At 40.8% G+C, this 26920-nt stretch overlaps 1 protein-coding gene across 1 annotated transcript; it reads right to left on the bottom strand.

The window, feature by feature from the left end:
- Window positions 1-271: 271 nt before the first annotated feature.
- Window positions 272-25345, bottom strand: LOC139332658 (ubiquitin-conjugating enzyme E2 L3). Its single transcript, XM_070964717.1, has 4 exons — window positions 25287-25345; window positions 15242-15337; window positions 14975-15161; window positions 272-1866 (listed from the first exon to the last, which is right to left on the bottom strand). The coding sequence occupies exons 1-4, from the start codon at window positions 25311-25313 to the stop codon at window positions 1712-1714; spliced, it is 465 nt and encodes a 154-aa protein (XP_070820818.1). The 5' UTR covers window positions 25314-25345; the 3' UTR covers window positions 272-1711.
- Window positions 25346-26920: the final 1575 nt, after the last annotated feature.

The following is a 26920-nucleotide window of genomic DNA, read 5'->3' as shown; positions in this document are numbered from 1 at the left end:
CCCCGGAAATGTGAAATCATATCTCAAGATCCACGTACTGGCTTTTTCAGGAACTATCAGCTGCATTTCATAATGTTGGAATCTTACAGAGGAAGACTGTGAGATGCTGTTAAAAGCTGCAGAAATTTTTTGTTAATCATTGGAGCGACTGTATAACCATGACATTAAGCAACGTACCTTTGTACCACTGGTTAAATTGCGTGATCAAGAGCTGATTCTACCAAATTGTGCAAATCTCAAACACATGTAACATCCACTTGACTACCAGGCAGACAGTGAGGCCAAATCATTAGCCATCTTTATTATGAAACAAAATTGGGACCAGATCACACAGTTGTTACATGGTGGTTTATTTGGCCACTGCAGTCCCTTTGCATGTCCTGACACATCCCTGGATAGCCAGCCCTCTTCCAGCTGCCTTCAAGGTGCATGTTTCTTGAACCACCTTCAGGAGCTGAGCTTCATTCCAGCTGTGTGTATCCTTCTCCAGCTTTTTCTTCCTCCCTCCCAACATGTTAGGTCCCGTTCAGCTGGGCTGACAGTTGATCTGTTACTGGAATCTGTCTCAGTGTGGTGAAGAGCTCCATTTCTAGTATGACAGGTGGTTATACTGGGGTGCCAAATATTACGACATCTGGAAGATTTAAATTAAGCAAACAAGTTCTTCCCACATTTTAAATTTTTTTATATCAAGTATCAATCAATCAATCAATCAAAGTGGAGAAATCAAATCATCATCTGTAAGGAAAATAAAATCACAAAAGCCATTTGTCATGGAGGTAACTTTTAACAGCAGTCTGAGAGTGCAACTCATTTGTGTTGCAAGAACCCAACAAAGTACAACTGAGAAAATATGGGGACAGTGCTGTTCAGTTGGTCTTTAAGGGCCTGCTGATCATCGCTACATGTTAGAAAACCCATTGTTTTAACGCTCAAAAATGGTCTGTAGCATTTTCAGCAATAACAATTCAATTCATGTATGGCCTGCCAATGTTTGTTCCTGGGTGGGTGGGGAAGAAGATGAGAGGGATTGTCACACCAAGTACAGTGCAAGTCTAGAAGCAGTGGAAGTGAGTAGGAGAAACAACAACATACCTTCTGGTCCTACATACAGCTTCTCTTCTGTCACATTTTGTTTTTATTTTAGCTTACAAGATTATTGATGATGGGAAAAAGAAATAAAGTAATTATTTATTTGCCTGCTCTGCCAAAAATAAAATACTTCAGAAAAACTATATCTAAGTGAGGTCTATTTAACACAAGAGCTGTTTAAAAAGACAAAAAGCCAACAGAAAATTAACAAATTAAGTATTAAGTAAGTTGAGTATTTCCTTCTAACTTTTCATCTGAACATGTTTCCATAGCATTTCTTATTCCATTTTTCACTTACAGAAAGAGTGGAAAGTTAGACATGATCTGGAGATTTATGGCCAAGAAGAAGCAGGAAGAGGACAGGGAGGAAGCTGTCTGATCCACAGAGAGTCCTGGATGAGGAGGGAAGCTGAGGCTGCTTCAGCCGTCTGTCTGGCTTCAGTTGGGCAGCTCTTGGGCTGCAGGGACAACTGGTATGAGGAAGAAGGGAGGAGTAAAGGAAGGAAGTGAGATAAGGAAGGTGCTGAGGGGTGGGGGAGAGCAGGGGGGCGAGAGGAAGATCAGCATTTGATCAGGCAGGTAAGATTGGGGGGAGGGGGGCTACTAGCTTGTCAGGTGATCAGTCCATTGGCCGCTTTTCCCCATGTTTCTTTGTAAACTCTTCAGCATTCTTCAAGAATTTTTTGCGGTCTTTTGAGTATTCTTCTGCTAGGTCTGCCCTCAGGGGATGTTCTGGCTGGGGGTCATTCACCAGTGCAATGAGGGACTGAATTACTGTAAGACACAGCCAAAAACAATCAAGTTAGTTATGAACAATGCTTTTCCTAAAAAGACTATTCCCTCTAGTTTCACAGCAGTATAGGATAAGATAAGACAGACTTTATTTATCCCACAACGGGGGAAATTCACGTGTTACAGCAGCAACAAGACAAGAAGTCAGAGAACAAGAAAACAAAAATATAAAATACCACGAATAAAAAATATTGCACAAATGTTATATACCTTATGGTAATTTACAATACATACAATACGTACACACTGATTTAAAAATGATGACTGCACATGAAAACAGAGGTTATAGTAACAACTTGCATTTGAGTGGATGTTTATTGTGCACTGTTATACAGTCTGATGGCTACGGGCAGGAATGACCTGTGGTAGCACTCCTTCCTGCACTGGGGATGTAAAAGTCTTGTGCTGAAGGAGCTGCTCAGGGTCCTCACAGTGTGGTGCAGGGGGTAGGAAGAGTTATCCATGATGGATGTCAACTTGGCTGACATCCTTCTGTCTGCCACCTCCTCGATGGAGTCCAGTGGGCATCCCAGGACAGAGCTGGCTCTCTTAACCAGTCTGTTCAGCCTCCTCCTGTCTCGGCCGTGCTGCCCCCTCCCCAGCACACTATGGCATAAAACACTGCAGAGGCCACCACAGTGTCATAGAAAGTCCGTAGTAGAGCCCTGCACACACCAAAGGACCTCAGTCTCCTCAGCAGGTGTAGGCAACTCTGGCCCTTCCTATACAGACCGTTAGTACTGTCTGTCCAGTCCAAATGAGTCCACCATGTCAATGTCCGAGCCCTGGATGTTCACCGGTGTGTGAGGGGAAGGTTTCCTTTCGGAAATCAATAACCATCTCCCTGGTCTTTGCCGGTGTTTCTGCTGACACCTGTCCACGAAATCCGTGATGACCCCCCTGTACTCCTGCTCATTCTCCTCTGACACACAGCCAACAATGGCACTGTCATCAGAGAATTTCTGCAGATGACAGAGGGTGGAGTTGTACATGAAGTCCGAGGTGTAGAGGGCGAAAAGGAACGGTGACAGCATTGTTCTGGGGGACCCCCGTGCTGCTGACTACCACATCTGACATACAGCTGTATAACCTCACGTACTGCGGTCTGCCAGTGAGATAGTCAATGGTCCACGCAGCCAGCTGTAGGTCCACACCAGCCACTTCCATTTTCCCTCGCAGCATTGACGGCTGGATGGTTTTGAAAGCACTGGAGAAGTCAAATAACATGACTCTCACAGTGCTCCCGGGGGATTCCAAGTGAGACAGGGCCCGTCTGTCACCTACCTGTAGCAGGTAGGTGACAGACCCCGATGCCCGGTGGTAAGCGAACTGCAGTGGGTCCAGTGCAGAGCTCAACTGGGTGCGGAGGTGGCCAAGGACAATCCTCTCCATGATCTTCATGTGGGAGGTCAGGGGGTCAGGGCGACAGGTCTGTAGTGGCTTGGTTCCTTGGGATGGGCTGTTTTTGGAACCAGCACCACGCAGGACGTCTTCCACAGGGCCTGGACTCTCTCCAGACTGAGACTCAGGTGGAACATGTACAGAACCACCTGACTGAGTTGGTCTGCACACTCCCTGAGTACCCTGGAGCTGATGGCATCAGGGCCTGTGGCTTTCCGGGCCTTTGTCTTCCTGAGCTCCCTCCTCACCTGGTCCATAGTGATGGAGAGGGGGGAGGTGGGTGACTGTGGGGGGTAGTACAGGGCTGTGGTGGGGCCCCAATGAGAGGGGGCTGGAGTGGGGGCAGAGTCAAATCTATTAAAAAACAAGTTTAACTCATTTGCCCAGGCCTGATCTCCAGTGGTGGCTTGTCCATCCCGAATTTTGCCATGGCCCAAGATATGTTTCAGACCTCTCCACACATGTTGGACATTGTTCTTCTCCAGGCGCTGCTCCAGTTTCTCCCTGTAGTTTTTCTTACACCTCCTGATATTATACTTCAGCTCCCGCTGTACTCTCTGCAGCTCCTCCTTGTCCCCTGAGATGAAGGCCCTCTTCTTCTCATTTAGCAGAGCCTTCAGTTCAGGGGTCACCCAGGGCTTGTTTTTCACACAGAAGTTGATATAGTCCGAGATGCAGTGAGTCAGACTGTCAATGTCCTCCCCATGAGAGCCGCACAGTATGTCCCAGTCGGTGGTGTTAAAACACCCTCAGTTGCTGACATGCCTCCTCAGTCCAGATCTTCACAGCCTTCCTCTGTGGAGACTGTCTATTCAGCCCTGATGTGTATTCTGGCTGCAGATGCTTTGTTGTCCCTTGTGTGGCAGTTTACATACTGTGTGAAGTTGGGGAGAGTGGCAGAGAGAGCGGCATGATTGTAGTCCCCAGAAATGAGAAAGAGGGCCTGTGGGTGCCTTGTCTGCAGCGTGGACAATGTGCTGTTGATGCACTCACAGGCAGCAGCAGCATCAGCCGACGGGGGGATGTACACTGTCAGTACAATAACATGTGCGAACTCCTGAGGAATGTAATACAGCCGAACACTGACTGCAAGAAGTTCAATGTCCCTGATACAGAGCTGCTCTTTAACAGTGATGTGGCTGGGGTTACACCATCTGTTGTTAAGAAACACACACAGTCCACCACCTTTCTTCTTACCACTCTCTGCCACTTTCCGGTCCCCATGGACTAGGGTAAATCTGTCTAAGGAGACAACAGAGTCCGGTGTGTCCTGGTTCAGCCATGTTTCCGAAAAACACGTAAGACTGCTCTCCCTGTACTCCTGCTGCAGCCTTATTAGCGCCGATAGTTTGTCCATCTTGTTGGAGAGAGAGCGGACGTTTCCCATGATAACAGCCGGTAAACATGGTTTATATCTCCGTCTTCTTTCCTGGCGCTTGAGACCACCTCTACAACCTCTTTGTTTCCTCCTAATCTCCGCTGGAATCTCTGGTTTCCCAGTGTGGAGCAGTCCAGTGTGTCTAAGGGCTAACAGCTGGTCCTGTGTGTAGACAATAGAGCCATGGCTGAAAGGGTCTCCCAAGGTAGACTCAAAAAATAACAGAAAAAAGAGCGCAAAAATTACAAAAGTGGAACCCCTACTTGCACATATCTATAATTTTAGAAAACAAGAAAGAACACAAGAAAAACACACAGAAATACAAAAAAAAATACTAAAGTGAGGAAAACAGAAGACAGAGCTGCTTGCTGCCACTCATGTGGCGCCATCTTGGATTTGGTATGTGCTGGAAGAAAGAGCAGTGGCAGCATGTGTAAAGTGGGCAGCAACGAGACAGTTAATAAAAGGACGATACCAGTTGTTTTGCACAATAAACTCAAATAATCCCAGGTATTTTCAACTTGTGTTTCAGAGGCCAGGTTATTCAAGTACCCACACTTAGGGATAGGAATCGAGAACCGGCTCCCAGTAGCTCAATTCCCTGGAATCGTTTGCCTGCCTGGTTAACGATTCTGCTTATCGATTCCGCCGACAACATCACGCACGCTGCATTGTTTTGGTTTAGAACGTAGTCGATATCGCGTCGAGGCAGAAACGCTCCAAAGTATGGCTATATTTCACGCGAAAAGTTTCCATTTCTTCAAAGGGGAGAAATACCTCCAACATGCTAAAACATTTGTCCACACAGCATGCAATTCATTTGCAGGAATGTCACATGTTTGATATGCTACTTAGCGATGCTTGTGAATCTAGTGGCAGAGCAAACACCAGGGCGTCATCTGTTATTAGTGCCAAAGGTAATGTTGAACTCTTACAAGCCGTGTCTGTTCTGTTAAGGTTAGTGTCATTTCACTGTGTAAAGTGCTTTATGCCATATGAATCATCTCCATGTCCATCAAATTTAGATGACGATGACTGCCAGAGTCAGGCTAGCTCAGATGCCAGCTCTCACACTGGCTCAGCGGCTACAGCGGGCACCGGCAAGTTTCGCGCACTTCTATCCACTCCTTTCACTGAGGCAGGGAAGAGTAAAATGACCTAGACGAGGATAAAAGAATGTCACAGAGCGGTCACTAGATTTGTGGTGAAAGGTTTGCACCCTTTTGCCACTGTAGATGCCCCTGAATTTTGGTAGGTTCATTCGTTGTATTTTATCTGGCATATATGTTCAAATGAAAATCAGAAATTTGAGTTCTGTCAGAGTTGCATGTTGTTATTTTAACCAGTGTAGTTCTGCTTCATTCATTACCCTACTAGCTCACCTACTTTTTAGGTTTGTTCTGACGTTACGTCACACATCATTTGTGCATTCTGTATATGTTATATTTTCTGTACAGAGATGACAATATAAAAGACAGTTAACAGAAAAAACCCATTTGTACTCTCATTTCCTCACCCAATGAGAATCAATAAGAGAATCGATAAGGAATCGGATCGATAAGCAAAATCGATAATGGAATCGGAATCGTTAAGTTCTTATCAATTCCCATCCTTACCCACACTTTTATAAAATGAGGCCATGAGGACAGGACTCTCCACAAGAAAGAGTCTGCTCTAGTCCTTTTTGTAGCGTGCCAAAGCGTTTCTGGTCCAGTCCATTTCGCTCTCCAGGTGGACATCCAAGTATCTGTACTCCAGTACTATCTCTATCCTCTCTCCCTTAATAGAAACTGGAGTTGTAGGAGTCCTGAATCTCCTCTGTTTTGCTGATGCTGAGCTGCAGGTAGTTCAGCTCACACCAGTCCACAAAACTGTCCACCACCACAGCTAACAGTTCAATGTCAGGGCTGTAAAAACGTTCCTTTGTGGTAATGTCACACACACACACACACACACACACACACACACACACACAGACAGACAGACAGAGACACACACACACACACACACACACACACACACACACACACACACACACACACACACACACACACACACACACACACACACACACACACACACACAGACAGAGATTGGTTACAGTTTTAAGGTTATGGTTAATTTTGTTTATTGAGTGTAAATATCTTTTTAACTTAAGTTTGTGATGGGTTTACTATTAATACTGTACATATTAATATTTCCCGGTGGTTCATAATAATAAAATAAATATAAAGATATTTGTAAGGTCCTAACATTTCAATGTTTTCTACATGAAAACATGGAATTTTACGTGTTTGGTCATCATTGTCTGGCAACATTTACAATGGTAAAGAAAGCCTGTTGTTACATTAGTAAAACTGTTTTTAAATCCTGCATGAGTGGATTATCTCAGATAGCATCAGTTATGTTGTCGAATAGAGACTACATACAAGTTTGATAAAATGTAGACAAATTGATCTGTTTTGGAGGAAAGCCTTACAGTTTCTTTCATCTCAGTAACCTGTGGACACATTATAGCCAAAAGGAAGGTTCCTGTAGTAATTACAGTAGTACAGTGCAGTTTTCTGAAACAAAAAGAAAAAACAAAAAAACAACAACAAAAAAAAAAACAAACAAAACACACAAGAAGTCCAAAATGATCATTTTGGTTATAAAATATTAAGTTTTGAGCTGAGCACAGCTCAGGCTGGGATAATCACAGCTGAGATAAGCTCCGATTTCCCTAAACAGATTCAGATTAATGGACACACATCAGTGTTGGATAGTGATACAAGTAGGGCAGCTTGTTATCAATTGTTTAGTGGGACATGACATGAACGGTTGATTCGAGGCTCTTAACTAACCATGAGTTGTGGGAACCTGTTACTAACAGATATCCACGTTACTCCTGCCACAGGTACTAAAACACACCTATACCATTACAGATGCTGTCTTTCTGAACTTCTCTCAGTTTACAGTTTTTCATTCTTTATCCCTTTTTATGGCACGGTGGTAACACTGTCGCCTCACAGCTAGAAGGTCCCGGATTCGATTCCTGCCTGGGGCGCTGTGGACCGTGGGGGCGTGTCGTCCACTAAGCCTTTGGTGCCTGCTGCCCTTTATGGGGCCTTTCTGTGTTGAGTTTGCATGTTCTCCTCGTGTTCACCTAGGGTATCCTCCATAAAAACCTCCCACAAAAAACATGCAAGAAGATCACCATCTGACCAATGGTGACAAAGGAACTGGGTCCCCAGGCAACGCTGTCGGCTGGCAGCCCATCGCTCCTGGTCTGCCATGGAGGGAGGACTTACCAGGATGGGATAAAAGCAGAGAAATAATTTTACCTAAGCAAGGCATGTGCAGTTTTGGACTCTGTAACTCAGCATGTTGAGTGTAGTGATTAATAAAGGATTTTATCTTCTTCTTTTTTCACTATTTGTAATCTGTAAACTTTTACCAGCTCATTCATTTTTTAACTCAGAAACTCCATTCAACCCACATCTTATTTCAACTTTTAAATCCCTTCATATTAATTACACATCACTTTTCCCAATTCCTCTTTTCCTTCTATATTCCTTCTTTTTTTTCAATGTCCATCGAAAATAAAGCCAGTGATTAAGGTTTGTGTCAGTCTTTCAACATCAAGCATTCACATCACACATTCTTCAGAAATCGCTTATTCTTGTATAGAAACAATATACTACTAAACAGAGATCGACCGACATGGATTTTTCAGGGCCGATGCCAATTATTAATAATCAAGTGAAACCGATAGCCGATATTTAGAACCGATATTCGCTTGAAGCAAAAATTAAAATTTTGGTGTCAAAATTTAGAGTAACAAAACATGGGATTAGAATGAATACAGCATACTGTTTGTTTGTTTTGTGTACACTAAAAAAAGACCTTAACTTTTTGTAAAACAACACAAACACAAAATCTTCTTTGAAATGCCTTTAAGTTTAATTTTTAATAAAAAGTGCAGGGGCCTTCCAGCAACATTTCTTAAAATTAACTCAAATGAATAAATAAATAAATAAAATAGCTCCCTGAATTTTTGAAACATCAACAAAATAAACTGAACTGAACTGTTCCGAAATTTGGGTCTGAGTTAGTACTCCCAATTCAGTAGCAGGAGACATGCCAGCGCCACAGTTTTCGTATCTTCGAGCTTGGAAAATTGTTTCATTACACACGTGAGTTGTAGATGCGATCAATTTATTGATTGAAAATAAAACACACTAAGAGTAATCTCCTCGACGTGTGCTCTCTGCCTCACTCATATCCCTGGACTTTACGAGTGATGAGCAAAAAGACAATCATTTAACACCAGTAGTTACATTGCTGCATCATAGTGTCTTGAGAGCATGAGCGCTATAGGAAAAGGCGACTGTACACAAAAAGGGACACGTTAGCGTGTAGTACTTATAAACTTATAGGCTATTATCACCTCCGGTTGATAAACCAGCGTTTGAGCCAGCGCAATAATTTAGAACAATCAGGCTATTTGACCGGAACTTTTGTTATAGGTGTCCTACAACACTTTTTAACGGACACCCTGCAGAATCGCATTCGGAATCGAGTATTCACCCAGACCATGGTAAGCCTTGTTGAAGTTGTGAACAGTTTCATCTCCAGAGCCAAACAGAGGAATTCAGCAGGTTTTCCCTCCCTTATACTTGCTATAGTCTACCTACCGGTATGTCGTTATGTCTTGTTTTTATTAAGTAAGGAACTTCAGGTCATGTTCACTTTGTTACGTCTTTTTTTACGTATGCTTGATCTGATTAGACAAGTAGGTCGGTGAAATGTCAAATCTGGGCTTGCATGTTATCACCGAAATTAATCATAAGGTTGTAGTATTTTTAAAACTTCATCATAGAGGGTTTTTATTGCAACTTCGACTGACTCTGTTGCCTTATCTCCGCTGGATCACCGGAGCAGTCATCTGCTTCTCCTTGTTTGTGTCGCTGCATGTAGAGGCTTCAGTGTCGATTGGCTGTCACTGACTCACTTGTGCCATGTAGCCAATCAGTGAGGGCTGTGGGCGGGACATTGTTACACAGCCAAGAACGGTGACTTCAAGCGGAGAGACAACTGCATCGGAGCCAACGGAGCGCGTTTTAAAATACATAAATTAATTTTAGCAGTTATCGGTGGAAAAAACGGCCGATGCCGATGATGGAAAAAATGACGAACATCGGCCGATAATTGGTCGATCCCTACTACTAAAGATGACTTTCCCAATCTTTAGTACTTCTTGTCCCACATACGATGGTACGATGGACTGCAGACTTCATTCAGCCATCCAAAAAAAAAAAAAAAAAAAAAAGAACAGAAAAAGTACTTTGGATACTTTTTTGGAATTAAATTGCAATTATAGAGCTGAGATAATCTGTAAAACCTCTCTTAATCTTGCTCTTACTCTGACAATTTCACATTTTTTCAGATCAAGACATAGGAAAATTGTGCTGGTTGCAGACATGTCATAATGGAGGGAAACAGACTTAGGCTTTTGGCTCCCTGTGCCTACCAGCTACAGAAGCACAAACGGTCACATTAACTCATTAACAGAGAGTGCAAATTTCAGGAGGGAAGCAGACATCCATTTTCACAAACTGCTAAATACAAATTTCACACTTTGTCTTCAGCAGGGTCTCCTATTTCTTACCTCACCAAACAAGTCCTATATGTTCGTTTATACTTTGAACCTTGATCTGAACCTTAAAGCGTTCCACATCTTTCACAAATTATGAGATTTACAAAACTTTTCAGTTCTATTCATACTTAGAAGAAAACCCCAGAAAATACCAGGAAGAGGTGGTGGGGGAGCCCAGGACACTGAAGGCTCCTGTCCCAACTTACAGAGGACTTCACTGGGCACTGTTTCTCCCCGTCCCTCCTCTGAAGCCCAACCTTACGACCCTCTTCTGTGTGAGGCAGGCTAACATGGTGGCTGGCCGGCGCCCCACCCCGTCGTCACCAAGGACCAGCTAACTGCCAGAATGAATTTATCAGTGTACTTCTGAAGCACCAGTGGCAGCAAACAACATATCCCTGCTGAGTTTCTCTCTGACAACGCGAACTGCCCATCAACTATGCTGTCACCAGAGGAGGCAACAGAAATTAGCAAAGCTGCCAACGTGACCCTAACCCTATGCACTTCTTTGGTAGATTAGATTCAGATTCAGAAAACTTGATCCTCTCCAAGAAATTGCTTTGTCGCAGTACAATTTGCTCAACACAATGCTAGAAAGTAGGAGGAAATTCTTAAAAAGGTAAAATGCATGAGGAAATGTAAATGTGATCTGGCTGCAGTGATCACCTTTTCCTGAGGTGTTATTAAAAGGATATCATTGAGGCTTTCATCAGGCCAAATTTTCACTCCATGGTGAGCACTGTAAGATCAGGTTGGAGGAAGTGAACAGCATCAGACAACATGTTAGCTGGGCACAGCTGGTGGCATGCCCTCAGTGCTCCTCTGGTCACTGGCAGGACTGCTGTGACTGCAAAAATTACCAGCAGCAACTAAGACTACTAACTACTAAGACAGCAACTCCCTGTCCCTCCTGCTCCCTTGTAACTCCCAAGCTTCCTTAGCCTATTCCCCCACCTGTGCAGCTGGCACTATGGAGGGGCTCTAGGAGTAGTTGTATGGTTTGTTCTTCCACTGGATACTCAAGGGAAGCAGAGCAGGAGGCAATGAAAGTTTTGAGGAGTTTTGTCTGTGAAAATGTTAATGCTCTTGTAAAACACAAACACTGTCCCGAAAGCATGCTTACTAGTCAAATACAGTCCGTCCCTGGTTCTGTTGACTCAGCTGCAGTTGTTGTATACATATCCTCCACACTGTGTGTGCAAACAGTTTCTTTTGCCCTAAGTGCTTTAATTCCTACAACTGTTCGTGGACAGGAATCTGGCCTTTGGCACAGTTAAACTTCAGTTACTGACATTTCATTTTTTTATGAGGGGTGTGAGTGGGACTTTTGCATTGCTTTTATGTGCACACTGGCTAAGGCTTCACAAACAGGTTCCGCTGAAGTTTCTGCTGACCAGAACGGCTTTACTTTTGGATGTCAGCAAAACGGTTGGTGACCTATCTGCTCTCTTTGTGGGTTTGTCCTGTCTTAGGATCCAAGGAGAAGGCAGCTTGGCTTTCTTGCCCGTAACCTGGCTTGCACACCTAAAAGCATCATTAGCTCCTTCAGAGCAAGGGTGATAACCTTAGATAATTTTTCCCCTACCTGACAACTCTGACAAGGAAGCCATGTCTTACCCCTCTGCCCAGAGTGTGCTCTGTCACGCTGTGTCGCACTTACAGCTGCCTTACACCATTCACAGTGCATAACTGCGTATTTCGGAGAGCATTTGTTGTGGCTTCCTATGTCTGCACAGCACCTGTCATGTTGGCTGGCACTGAGGCTGTTTTACAGCAACTCTCTCTTCAAGTTTGAACAGTCCAGAGTACACCAGGGGTTTCAACATCCATGGATCTGCGTGGAGGGGTGTCTGTGGAAGACATTTGTACTGTGGTTTCTTGTTCTTTCATTTGCTTTTATCTGCTTGATACATGTTTCTCTCTGACACACTCCATACTGAGCATCTGGTCAGAGAGACTGATGTTGGAGTACCAGGCTGTAAGCTGTCTTTCCTGCCTGTTGATGCATGGACAGCTATCCTCTTCCCCTTCTTAGCTAATTGCTGGACTGTTACACTATGTAACCTGCATTTCTTTTACAGTAGGTATTTTTCTTCCCACCTTTTATTCCTTCTTCAGAAATGTTAGATGTTTGTCATGTTAGATGTTTGAAATGCAGGTTACACCACGTAACCTGCATTTCTTTTACAGTAGGTATTTTTCTTCCCACCTTTTATTCCTTCTTCAGAAATGTTAGATGTTTGTCATGCTGTGCTGTTGTGGTGCTTGCAGCACTCTGTTATGCACCATTACGCATCTCTCTCTCTCTCTCTCTGCTTAGCTCTTCAGACCAATGCCTTTTCTGTTTCAGACATTAATACAAAGCAATATCTTTCAATGCTTAGCTTCTTTGAGTAATTCTAAGGCAGTTCAGCTTCAGATTCTGCTAGTTTTACATTTCAGCTTCCAGGTTTTTCAGCAGTGCAGTGCAATGCATCTTAACTCAAATTTTAACTTTCTACTTTAGGCAATTCATTTCACATTTCCAAAAAATGCTTTGCAATTTATTTAAGCATTTACCATTCACATTGCATTTTCTGCAGAAAATGCATTTTATATTATATATTTTATTATTGTCTAATACTTCCTTTTCTTCCACTGCTACTACTTCTGCAGTTTTGGCTGCAGTTTTTTCCCCTTTCTCGACCCTTTGTGTCTGTTCAAATATTCAGCTTTAAAAAATTACTGTTAATCTTCAAATCCATTTCCAATCAAATCTACTTTGAAATGCTACTACTTCTGCATACTGTAAGCTACAGACATCATTTAAACTTAAATTAGGTCACAAGACTGATCTGTTAAACTTTTATTCAGCTTTTTGAAAAAACAACAACAAAAAAAAAACATTGTGTTTGACATAATTGTTGAAGTGGAGTGAAGCTGTAAAATCTTCTTAGAAATTTACCTTTAACTTGCTCTCACTTGCACAAACTTCATCATCCATACACTATTTTACATCAAAGAGAGAGAGAGTTTATGCCGATCACAGACGTGTATGGAAGCAAACAGACTTACACTTTTGGCTGCATGAACCTCCAAGTGACAGCAGCACCAACCAACTGACCTGAAATTTCTGGAGGAGAGCAGACAGTGCCAGTTTTTTTATTCGCTATAATGCTAACATTTTTAACTTCATCCACACAAATGGCATATCTACATGTTAATCAAAATTGTAAGGCAAAGTTTTAGATGTGGCTCATAGGTTGCAAAAATAATACCTTTTAGCTTCCAGTTCTCACAATTCACTTCTCACCTTGCTTTGCTTAGCAATGCTTTGTAGCTGTCAGCTCTTCAGTCCAATGCCTTTTCTGTTCATTTCTTCTGTGTGAATCAACTCAAAGCTTTTGTTTTTTTTCAAACTTTTCAGGCAATTCATTTCAATCTCCACCTGACAGTATTAAAAGTTTAACTTCTAAGTTTTCAAGAAATATATTTCAACTTTTATCTTCTTCAAATCCAGGTCCCTATTCTGCCACTTTACAGTTCAGCTTCTGGGATTTTCAGCAGTGCAGTGCATTTCAGCTTAAGAAAGTTTCAGGTGATTCATTTCACATTTCTTCACATTTCCTGCAATGCTATGAACTTTATTTGAACTGTGAGCATTCACATTGCATTTTCTGCACTTCATATTTGAGTTAATTGGTCTATTTTATTAACGTTGTATTTTCTATACTTTGTTTTATTCTATATTTATCTGTATTTATTTCTGTCTTTATTCTGCTATAACACCCAAATGTGCCCCTCTGGTGGATCATTAATGCATTAATTTATCTCTCATCTTAAGCCCTATGCAGGTAAAAAATACCAGAGCACGAGTGCACTCTCTTACTTCAGGCACTCTATAATAATTCCTATAACAGGTTTTTAGTGAAATAAAGACATCACTGTTTCCTCTACCATTATATTAGGGGCACCCTGCCTTATTTGCCTCTTATTTACATGACAGCAAGTCATTTCTGTCTCTACATGGTTGTGTGTATGTTTATAATACTCCTCTGCTCTCTGGATCGCACACGGCGGAGTTCTGCCCCACACACAGACACAGACACAAACATGCACACACACACATGCACGCACACACAGGTGAGCACACTCCCACCAACGGACAGAGAGTGTGCGGCAGAATATATGTCACAAAAGCTGTAAACCTAGAACAAATCACAATCAGCATCATATTTGTACTTTAAAGACACCACGACTAATTTACACTTTCTATAAAAAAAAGGATACTGACAGAATTATGCCTAATACAGAGTGCAGAAATATATTAAACACTGAAATTTAGCACTGAATGCTTGGTCCGTATTCAGACATTATTGTTTACTCAGATATTTCCTGATTCAAATCATAATTTTGTTAATGTTATATTTGTTTTAATGAAGCTAACAAACGTAAAAAGTTCATAACAATTTTGGTATAGCTTCTTTAATGAAAGAAAAAAAAAGGGTTAATTCCATAAAAGTATTGAAACTGATTTGATATTTCCACTTAAACTTGTATCAGCACCTTTATTGAATCAACCAAAGTCCTGCACTGTGTCAAAACACGGACACATAATAATGTGAGATGAGACCGAAAAGTGATTATGGAGCATGTTTACCAACAGTGGCCCTCTAACACACTAGCACACCCACCTTGGTCAGTTTTGGTGGCAGGCTTCCAGTTTTCTGCGCTGATCACAGGCAAGCACACCTGGCCCTTTTCATCAATGTTGGGGTGATAGATTTTTGTCTTGAATGTGATCTTGGGGGGCTTGAAAGGGTACTCGGTGGGGAAAATGATTTCGATCCTGAAAGCACCTTTGTCATAAGGAGGGTTGTCCTGGAAGCGAGCAAAGGAAGTTTGTAAAGAAAATTGTGTCAACAAATTTCAGAGCAGTCAAGTAATGAACACTTACTTACAGGCACAATGAGCCCTTGCCATGACAATAGGTTTGATTCCTCGACTTGAATGTTTCTGAAGTTTTTCATTCCAGACCTGCGAATCTCGTCAAGTTCCTAGGAGAACCAGCAGACAGTGTATATTATACAAGAGAAAAATGTCAAAACAGGGATGCCATATCCTGAGCAGGTGACAAACACAATATTTACTCAGGAACTGTACTTAAGTACTATTTTGGTTAAAATTTTGGAGATGGGGAAATATTTTACCTTTCACTCCACTTTTTAAGTGTTGGCATAGTAAGCCATGAATATAACCAGGAAATTATTAAGAAACACGGTTTATTGCTTTTCGGTTTCACTTACTGGTTGCTGAAGGACTTACGTTTACCTTCTAGGGTTGGATAGCAACCAAATTACATCAGTTCAACAGAGTACTGAACAAACTAACTCAAGCAGTGCCAAATTTCAGTGCAAGAGAGTGCATCTGAGTGCGCGTGTAACAAAGTATTGACAGAAACAGCAAGACATGTATTCCACCCATGCAGCTTGTCGAGTCACAGTGAATCAAGGCAATGGCGAGCCACAAGCGGTTGCAAGTGTGGTTACACTTTTCAAAACTCTATGCAGATAACACTTGCTGCAATGTGAAATAAAAAGATGGACAGGGGAACGTGTCACCTGAAGAAAGACTTGGTCAAACCACGTGAGGAATTGACAACTGCATCAACATTTTCAGGTAAACTGGTAATTGGTAATTGAGTAAGTTCTTGTTGGAGGTAATTGGGCTGTTTTTTTTAAGTAATTTGGTTAACATTAGCTTAGCATTTTTACTAGCACTATCAACCACTCCGCCACTGGCTGTGTTCAAAATTCCTCGACAACATGCTATTTAGTACCCTAAAACAGGAAAGGGTATTTTTAGTAAGTCCAAAACCTTAATATGAAATCAATAGCACATAAATTGCATACTATTTACGGGTATATTCCAGTATGCAAGCACTACGGCAGTGACAACTAGGGTTGGGTGGGTGTCCCAATTTTTGATACCATTTAATTTCCCCAAATATTCCTGCAGTGAGCGTTATTACCAGTTAATTACAAATCTGGAGGACACTGAGGGAGCCTCCAATTGCTGCTATACCATTTCCTGCCACCAGGTGGCAACAGTGCACATCAACTGTGGTTTTCCATTTTATGTTATATTCCCATTATTAACTTTTTTGTTGATTTGATGTCTACTATTATGTAAACCACACAGTGCATTTCATTGTAGTAAAGCACTTCGAACTGCATTGCTTGTATGAAAAGTGCTGTACAAATACAGTCTATTACTATTTTTTTTTTACACAACAACAAAAATGTGATCCATTCCAGTTTTATTCCCAGAACAACATCTGATACGGAATAGCAAATGTTAATATTAACATGTATTAATAAATACAAAACTTGCTAACACAGCGGGTGGCCTCAAAAAATAGTGCAAGGAAATAAAATTAATTCTCAGGCATCTGTCATGTAAATGGAATGTAATTAACAACAAATTGTTTATGGCTAAATTGTTTATGACACAGCCTGTAGCGTCCAGTAGGCTTATCAAATAATAACACAATAAATATAAATAAATGATAAAAACAGCAATAACAAAAATGGGTTTAAAAGGGCGTCCCACATACCGTAGCATTAGGCTATTCTAACAGATTGTGATGCTGGACAAATACTCTCAAGGCGTTATATTATACATATGACCACACTGAGCAGAACGATTTCATGACTGTAATGAAACAGACACTGTCGCTATTTTCAAATACTGCGAGAGTTACCATCCAACCCGAATGCTAAGAACAACAACTTGTCATCAAATTATAACATCTTTATCACATGTGCTTATCCTGAGATGCATATGACAGCATTCACTTTGCCCAGATGACAGACTGTGATATACTGGAGGTGGGAGGGACTGTTTGGGAGGGGAAAAGGAGGTAGGGAGGGGTTTTATTTTGGTATGGTGTGTAAAATGATCTAAATAAACAGAAAATGAAATTGATAAATTTCTATTTAGTTCTGGTTCTGACAGAGAAAGTACAGTAAAGTACAGTACAGAAATAAGTACCAGTGCTAGGGCTGGATGATATGCCTGAAAACTGTCACAATATAAGTGTTTTATATCGGCTGATATCGGTAATTATTGATATTTTTTATGACCTATTTAAAATAAGGACCGGGAGAAAAATACATTCAATTTAAACATTTTTATTTTAAATTGAACCTTCCTCTGATTATAATCCCCTCAGCTATCAAGGCAGAAAGGAAAGGAAATGTCAACACAACCATGGAAAACACTCAAATAATAAATTTTAAAAAAGTGTAAAAATGTAAACAGAGAGAAACCTGAGAACTTTTTTTCTGCAGGTTTAGTGCAGGAAGTCCACAAGCTGATTCACCTTCTGCTGAATAAAATGTTTTCAAATATGTACAGTGTTTTGGAAACATAGCAGAAACTGAGGTAGACTTGACATCTGTAACATACAAACAAACAAACATGATAGACAGTACAGTAACACTGACTGAACTATAAAACCAGCCTAGACATATGAACAACTTTAGTCACTCTTCTGACTCTAAACATACATGAACTATTCAATTATACTTTGATTGCAAGTGCGTTAAAAAAAAAAAAAGTATGTGTAAGAGATGTTTATAACCTGGCTTCTCCACAGTGCTCAGTGAAGCATGTCTTTAGCTATATGATATGCCGCTGCCTCCGTTACGTCTTCGTGCCTTTTAGATGATTTGTCATCAGGCACTGAAGCAGATACCTCTGCATGGTGGTCTGCTGCTTGTGCGGTGGTGCTGCGGTTGGCGGACGTTGGCGAATACGGCTGCGCTCCAAAGAGTGAGCTCGGCTAAGGTGGTTAAACAAGTTTGTGGTATTACCGGTCTTGATGGGGATGAAAGTCTTGCATAAGTTACAGACCACATTGGTCTGACTATGGTCCGACTTATAAAATCCAAAAAACTCCATGCTGGCGAGCTGACTTTCCCTGTTTTATCAACGATTTCTTCGCTCGCTGCAGCGCTTTGAATTTCTCATCTCACTCCTCGCGAAGCATCAAACACGAGACAACGAGATGGCGCAACTGAACTTGATAATGTTACATGACTGCCGTGTTAGCGTGTCTCTCTGATTAGCGATTACTCCCTACGTTGCTTGGTTACCTGAGTTCATGCAACCAACCTCGCTTCGCAACTTCAGGTTCCTTCCAACGAAGAAAAAAAATGATCGAATGTTTTATTGAACGCATTTTTTATTGATACTGATGACGTGTCTATCGCAAGACATATCGCGATCATTTTATCGCCCAGCCCTATTTACGGGTATGAGTCGAAAAGTGCTGAAATGACGTCATTGAGGCCACAGTCAAGTCGCAGGAGAAAGTAATCGATCAACAATCCCTCCAACTGCGCATGCACATTCCCCAGATGCAAACATGCAGGGCAACGCTGTTAGCCCCGGAGAGACTTCATCGCTGCATTGGCTCCCCGTCCGCTTCAGGATCGATTTTAAGATTCTTTTATTAGTTTTTAAATGTCTTAACGGTCTTGGGCCATCTTATTTATCTGACCTGCTTTTATCATATCAGCCCTCGCGGACCCTGAGGTCCTCTGGTACCGGCCTTTTAACCATTCCACGAATTAAGAGAAAACCCACAGTGAGGCTGCATTCTTGTTTTTGTTGTTTGTTTTGAGAAGCACTTTGTGCTACAATTTTATGTATGAAAAGTGCTATATAAAGTTGATTTGATTTGATAGGTAACGTCAATAATAACGCTCATAGCTATTATTGATTTCATAAAATCTAACCATTTTATACAACATACATGTATTCTTCTCACATACTTATTGCTTTAGCTTGCAAGCTAAAGATATTTACATGCCGATGAAGCTATCTTAGTGCTATCGTTACTGGGTGCTGTCATTCATAATTTTCGACCAGAGCATTAACAATCAAGCCAGATTTGGGATGAATTAACGTGAACCAGTAACTTTGTGTAAAGTTAATACGGAAAGAGTGAGAAGGTTGATATGGAGAAATAAACCCGGACATGATGAATCATCCTGCTTATTGCACGGTTTATGAGTGAAATTATAAATTTGAGACAATAAGTTACTGGTTCACATTAACTCATCCCAAATCTGGCTTGATTGTTCATGCTCTGGTCAAAAATTATGAGGACAGTGCATTATTTGGGGGGTAACGTTATATGCTTCATATTATGCTGTTTAGTGCTAACTAATTAGCACTGGCCCACTTCTAATCCCAGTAACGATAGCGATAAACTAGCTTCATCGGTATGTAATCTTTATCTTGCAAGCTAAAGCAATAAGTATGTGAGTTCAAGAAATGTATATTGTATAAAATGGTTCGATTTTATGAAATAAATAATGGCTATGCACGTTATTATTGACGTTACCTGTGCAGGGCTCTCAAGTTTTGAACTGAGTGAGATTTGGCGGCGGCAGTGAGGGTTGGGGTGGGGACAGGGGTCTGATCTGATAAACGACACATAAATTGGTACAAATAAAAGTATTTCTTCAATTCACCATTTCTTAGTGCAAGTGTGTGTGTGTGTGTGTGTGTGTGTGTGTGTGTGTGTGTGTGTGTGTGTGTGTGTGTGTGTGTGCGGGTGTGCGTGCGCTGTGTCTGTAACCCCCGCCCTTCCCCATCCTGCTCATTGCGTAAAAAAAAAACCAAACAGCTCCTGCTCCAGGTCCCAGGCAGGAGATGGCTCCGATTGTTCACTTCAAAGAGCGGCTCTAAGAGCCCTTTTGTTCGCGACCGACACATCACCAATTCCTCTACCTGTTCCACTGTTTTAAAAAATAGTGGTGCAACTTGGTGGGTGTTATCCTGGTAATTTCTCTGTGAGAAATACAAGATATGGCGTGTGAGCATGTGAACGGGTTGAAATGCGTGTGTCTCATGCCCAATGGGTGAGACTGGAGAGCTTTGCCAGTGAAGTCTCTCCAGGGCTGGCGGCGTTGCCCTGCATGTTTGCGTCTGGGGCATGCGCATGTGACCTCAGTGATGTCATTTCAGCACTTATCGAGTCGTACCCATGAACTTGAATTTGTATTCACAGTGAAGACTTTGTAGTTGTAGAAAAATGAGTTGTATTCACGAGACTTTGCACTCACAACTTTTAGACTCATAATCATATAAAAACAATTTCACAGACTCACCTATATGACAGCAGAATTTTGTGTAAAACAACTTTTATGACACACAAATTGTTAACTTTACAAATACGAAACTTTAATTATGGACACGTCTTTTTGACAGCTATCTTACACCATACAGGAGGGGCTTGTGCACTTCACACAATAGATTGCATCATGAATAAGGAAAATTACGTGGATGTAGGGAGAAGCCCTGACCTCAATCCAATAGAAAATTTGTGGACAGAATTGGAAGCTCGTGTGAACAAGGTGGCCATCAAACCTGTTGACACTAGAGTTGGGCGGTATCCAAATTTTGATACCGTCAAACTTTACCCACATTTTCCCGGGGTATACGGTATTACTGTGACTAATTAAAAATCACTTTGCAGGGCAGCGTGACATGCGCGCAGTTCAGACGATCAATGCTCACGCGAAGAAGCACCAGTCCTAACTTGTAGCATACCAGAATGACGGGGAGAAATTCAGTAAAAAGCCTCTACCAAGCATTGTCACCCAAACGAAACATAATTCATACCCCACGAAATTATATGTGCATTTAACGACAAACACGAAAACAGCGCACGTCAATGGCACTATCTGCTGATTTCACCACTTCACGCAAACCACCAAAGCCCGGTATCATATGAAAGCAGAGAGTCTGATGATCACGAAGATGTCTGCCTCCTCACTGTGCGACGAGCTAGCAGCCAAAGAGTAGCAGAAAAAAAACTTTGCTTTTAAATTATAAAGTATGTCTTACCTTTGCTGTTTTGTGGTCAAAAGTTATATACCAGCCCGAAAAAACGCTGCTAATGTCTCCTCCTATGACTCTGCGTTAGTTTGAGATCAATCACGAAGGTCCTGCTTGTTTACATAAAGAGGAGGTGGTATCTAGAGTGGAGGGAGCGCTCTTCATGCAATACCTTATCTCTGGGCTTACTTCCTTCTGGATCGTCATTGGTGTTTCTATGGTGAATGTGGTCGAGTCGCTGAGCTATTGACTGGCGTAACCACGCAGTTAGTTTCACCGCTCTGTCTCGTGAACGAGCAGAGCGCCCACAGAGGACTCTGCTGAGCAGCCCGAAGTGTTATTTGACAGTTTTATTTGCATTTTGTCCTTTTATGAGAGCTAAGAACAAAAGCAAGCAGAAAAAAGGCTGAAAAAGCATTTTCAACAGAGGAGTTTCTCCGTATACTTGGACGAGATAACGGTACTCTGCCCAGACGCGCCCATATGAGCGCCTGGACATACCTGTGTTAAAACATCTCAGGTTCATTTTTTTAGCATGTAATTTTGCACAGTCACCTTTTTCTCGAGTAAAAATTCCACCAGATACATTGAACGGAGTGGACTTCATTTTTGTTATGACGCTACAATTATGTTCGACCCCTATAGACCTATATGCGCAGAATTTTTTTTTAATGACAGTAATGAAACTGATACTGTTGCTATTTTTAGATACCGCAGGATACCTTATTACCAGATTACTGCCCAACCCTAGTTGACACTTATAGTAAGTGGCTAACAATCTACCATAACTGGCCAATGTATTAGCGTGGTCACTGGCTTGAATAACAGTACAGGGCAGGGATACACCAATCCGATATTGGTATCGGTATCCGTCTCGATATTGAAGAAAATTCTGGATCGGGTATCGGTGACAATGGACTGAAACAGGGGCCGATCTATTCAGTCTAAGGCTATGCTATAGGCGCTGTGAGTGGCGTCATGTGCAAGCAACACACAGTGCTGAAGCGCATATAATGTGGACAGCATTGTTTTCAATATAGAGCCAATTTAGAGACTTATTTCTATCACAATTTTTTTATTTATACTTGTATATACTTACTGATTGTCTACCTCGTCTATTTTTTCTTACTGATGCTGCTGTAATTTGGAATTTCCCCTTGTGGGACTAATAAAGGTATATTGAATTGAATAGAGCGAGCGAAAGGATCAGCTCTCTGGAACTTTTTCAGCCTTTTTCTCAGCCTACAAACTTGATGGCTACTTGCAATACCTGCGCAGTAAATGTTCCGAGGGCCAGTGGTAAAATGCCAAGTTATAACACAGCCAACTTAATCAAGCACCTACAAAGATTTCATGCCAGGGAGCATGCTGAGTTCATTGAACTGAATAAACAAAAAGGAGGCGGTTTGACACAGCTAACTTTGAAGAAGATGAAGGAAAGAGGTGAAAAATTTAAACCGAATAGTGTGCAGGCAACAAAAATCATGGAGAGGATGTCCTGTGTCACTTTTAAGTTTAACTGCACACTGGCTGAATGAGAGTTACGTGCCACACAGTGCAATGCTCAATGCTACATATCAATGGCAATAGCAAATAACCAATATCTGCTTCCTGAGCGGAGCACATTGGTATCGGAGGTGAAAAAAGCGGATCAGTGCATCCCTGGTACAGGGGATTGGAAAAGAGACATACAACCTAAAATAATCACATGTAAACACAGACCTGGCGTAATGTGCCACCTCTTCGATGACTTCTACTCTTGTCCACATGATCGCTCTGGACTAACATATATTATAATAAACTAAAAAAAAAATACACATTAAATCCACCATGAATACTTGTGTACAATACATAGCATTGAAGTACACTAGTCTCCCAGTAAAAAGGGAAAACATTATAGTTTGAACATTTTGTACAGTTTATATTTTTTTTATAAATTGATGGCTTTTATAATATCTGGTTTGAGGAAGTGCTGCTGCCCTCCTTTAAAAAGTCATGGCACGGTTCACTTTGTGACCTTCTTCATTTAAAATAAAATAGCAGTTTGTTATTTCTGTCAGTTGTGCATTTATTACAAGAGCATTTATTAATAACACAATTAAGATGGGGAAAAAAATTAATGTGCTACCTTACATATCAATGCAAGCGGTTTTCCAAAATTTTCTACTGGTGCGCCAAAAATTTTCAGTTGGGAACACCAGTATTACAAGGGGAAAAAGTTGGACCCTTGTTTAGTCACTTTCATATAACAGGAATGAAGAATGTTAGCCGTGCTTTTACAGTAACTTCTGCCAACCCATACTGTAATGATGAACTCTAAAACCTGTCTTATTGTGAATTAAGCTGGCACTCAGCCATGTTTCTCACTGCAGTGTGCACTTAAGGCATTTACTGAAGTTGAATTTTGACTCCACCGTCATTGGTCCATCTGATCTTGATGTCAGATGGAACAATTGAAGACAAAAGCACACACTGAATACAAATACAAAGAAATGTTATATAAAGTGGTACCAAGACAACAGAAATGTCTCTTTCCTTCGACGATGATTTTTTGCTTTAAATACATTTCTAACTTTACAACACAAGATACTCAGTTATTTAAAATATAATCCCAAAATGTGGGATTACTGTAGCTGCATATATATATTTTGTGATTCTTGCCCTCCAGTAACAATTAACACATTAAAAGAAAATAAAAGAAATTAAGAAAAAGTGAGGAAATTAGCATAGACATAAACTACATGATAATTACACAATAAGCAATAGGCATCTAATTTGATAATTGTACGTGCTTGTATGTTGCAGTCAGAGATTCAGGTGTGCCATGGGTCATAGGTCAACTTGACCCTACCCTTATCCCTTACCCAAACCTAACCCAATGATTTTATTTCTCCACTTAACAACAAAAAAGGAACCTATGTTCCTTCTTCCTTCCTTCTCTATAATCTGTCAACCCATTTTCTCTACTGCTGAAAAACGGCTATTTCACTAACACAACTTGCAATGAGTAAGTAACCAAAAGGAATTGCCATTCTTGTACTACTTTTGCCTGAGTTAGTGAAAGACACCACCTGATGGCAGAAGCCATGCAGTACATTCACACGTGCTAAATTCTGATTCATTGCAGCCTACGAAAAACCTATTACACCAGTACATTTTAGATAGACATTGTCTGCATATACAAAACGAGCAATTCCAATAGATGAGAGAAAGATTAGATAATGGTACATGTAGACCTAGGCTTACTGCTCAAGCAGGCAAATCTGTCCTACTAAGATTCTCTTGCATACAAAAGGATGTTATAACAGTCGGTCAGATTAATCATACTATTATCAGTGACGTAGTTAATTATGCAAAAATATATTACTGGTCAACGTGAATCTTAGAGAGCAAATTATACATAATCACAGTCTCACACTTTATATTAAAGCTCTGTCCAAGTGTATATTCAATTAAGACGAAATATCATTTACATCCGACTTTGATTTACGTTTGTTGTTGTCCAAACCCCCCCCCCCCCCCCCCCCCCAAAAAAGAAAGAAAAGAAAATAGAAACGAAACTGGGGAAGAACAGCTAAGGAGTTGCTTATTTACAGGCGTTTGGTTGAGCGCCGCCCGACTTCCACACCGCAGCAAGAGGCTTGCTAGCTGAAACGCAGCTACGGTCTGAAGCTAGCAAGTTGGCTAGCTGATTAGCAAACGCCTTGTGCCGTGGAAATTTCCCTATGATCTTATGTTGGACTCACCTAAACTCACTCTCTCGACCCAACAACCAATAACTGCATGAAGTCCACTGTTAGCAAGTAAATGATCAGTTCATTAGTCGACTTCGAAAGGCCGATTCTCGACTATATGGCCTAATTTACCGGTGCTTTGCTGCTTAACGGTAACATTTGGTTGGCTAGGTGGCCAACAGTGACCTCTCGCTTTATTAGGTTTACAGCTAAAAACAGGCACTAAATGCGTCTCGGCACAACAACAGTATCGTGTATACATTTAGGAGAAGAACAAATGGGTCCACTCGCACCCAATGCTTATCACCAATTCCACAAGTTACAAATTCTATGAAAATAACGGGACTGGAAGATTTACCTTGGCCAGCCTCCTGCTCGCCGCCATCTTGAAACTACTGTGTGTTCCCAGAATACACAGCGTCGTGAATATGGGTCTGGTCCTTGGGCTGAGAATCAAACATAAGTCCACTAATTACATCTGTTAAATGGACATTTCGGAGAAATTCCGAATTTACCGTTCCATGTATATTGCTCACAGAAAAGCCCCATAGAAAATTCAAGAAAAAAGTTAATCTTTAATCCTAGGATACCCCTCAGGCAGGATTAGGCTCTGTATCATCTGATGTAAACCTTAAATCCGTCTTTTTAATGTTTTTATTAAGTCAGGATTTTACATATTCTGATACAAAAAAATAATTTGTCTTAAGTCAAAATAGAAAAAAACAAAAATCAATTTTGTTACATCATTGCAATTGAGAAATAGTATTTAAACAGTATTTTCACCATAATGTGTCCTGAACATTGCGGTTGCTATGGTCAAACTATATTAAAGTTTTATGGTGTCTGTGCAATAGCTATGAATGGTGGTGAAATGAGCTTAGTATTTGAATTTGACTGTTATAACACCATTAGGTAACTATGGATGTGAATGCCAGTTTCGTCCTAGAATTTGAAGCCATTGTTTAAAAAGTTCCCAATGGATTGTTTGTTGACAGACAGCAGTACTACAAAAGACAAACCTAGTGGAGTTATTTCATTATATTTATATCCCACTGTAGAAGCATTTAAAAGCAGCTGCAGTTATCAGGTGTTAGGAATAGAATTTGAAATATGATATTATTAAATCTTCAGTGATGGAAATAGATGTTAATATATTTTGTGTTTCAATAGTGTGAATAGAGGGAAATGAGGCTAAATTACAAATTGCTTCCTGCAGGTTTGGTTTGATCCCACACCCCATTGACCACACACTCAACAAGCTGGATGTCTAGTTTTCATTGTCTGTGAAGAATAATGTCCAAACATTTCAGTATGGGTGTTGGGATGTCATTTGTGAAATCATTACTGTAATTTCTAGAAATTTCATTGTGGAAATCCAAACTGTTTTGGCTCTCCAAATGATTAGCACAACAAGCATATATTCTTTTTGTTGTAGCATATATATATATATATATATATATATATATATATATATATATATATATATATATATATATATATATATATATATATATATATATATATATATATATATATATATATATATTGTATTTTTGAATATTTTATATTTTATGTCAAGCACAGTACTGGAAGGGGCAACAAATGATTTCACTGACAGTCTACAGATACAGTATGTTGTGCATGTGACAAATGAAAAGTTGAAATCTTAAAAAGCACATAATGTTTAAGTCCCTCTCCACTTAAAATTTTGTTGCTTATAATTCACATGGATGTTTGGGCTTCACTGAGTGGTATATGTGTACACTGACTTTTCAGTAGGAAACATCTTTGTCTGTATTTAAACTGGGATTTTCATTGAGGGATGAGTATGAATTGTTTTGAGATTTTGGTGGATGTATACATAAATCACAATTTAATTCTCACAGGTCACTAAATATAGTATGTTTAGTGATTATAGTATCAAGGGGGGGGGGGGGGGGGGGGGTCCCTTCATACTTGGACATCCGCTGCCAGCTGGGGCGTCACCTGGAA

Source organism: Chaetodon trifascialis, chromosome 6 (genome assembly GCF_039877785.1).
Source record: "Chaetodon trifascialis isolate fChaTrf1 chromosome 6, fChaTrf1.hap1, whole genome shotgun sequence".
Classification (NCBI taxonomy): domain Eukaryota; kingdom Metazoa; phylum Chordata; class Actinopteri; order Chaetodontiformes; family Chaetodontidae; genus Chaetodon; species Chaetodon trifascialis.
This window is presented reverse-complemented; position numbering and strand designations above follow the sequence as displayed.

Coding starts and splice junctions, on each gene's coding strand:
- LOC139332658 (XM_070964717.1), bottom strand. CDS start 25,313: ATGGCGGCGAGCAGGAGGCTGGCCAAG. Junction 15,338..25,286: donor CGAGCAGGAGGCTGGCCAAG/GTAAATCTTCCA, acceptor TGGTTCTCCTAG/GAACTTGACGAGATTCGCAG. Junction 15,162..15,241: donor GGCAAGGGCTCATTGTGCCT/GTAAGTAAGTGT, acceptor GCTCGCTTCCAG/GACAACCCTCCTTATGACAA.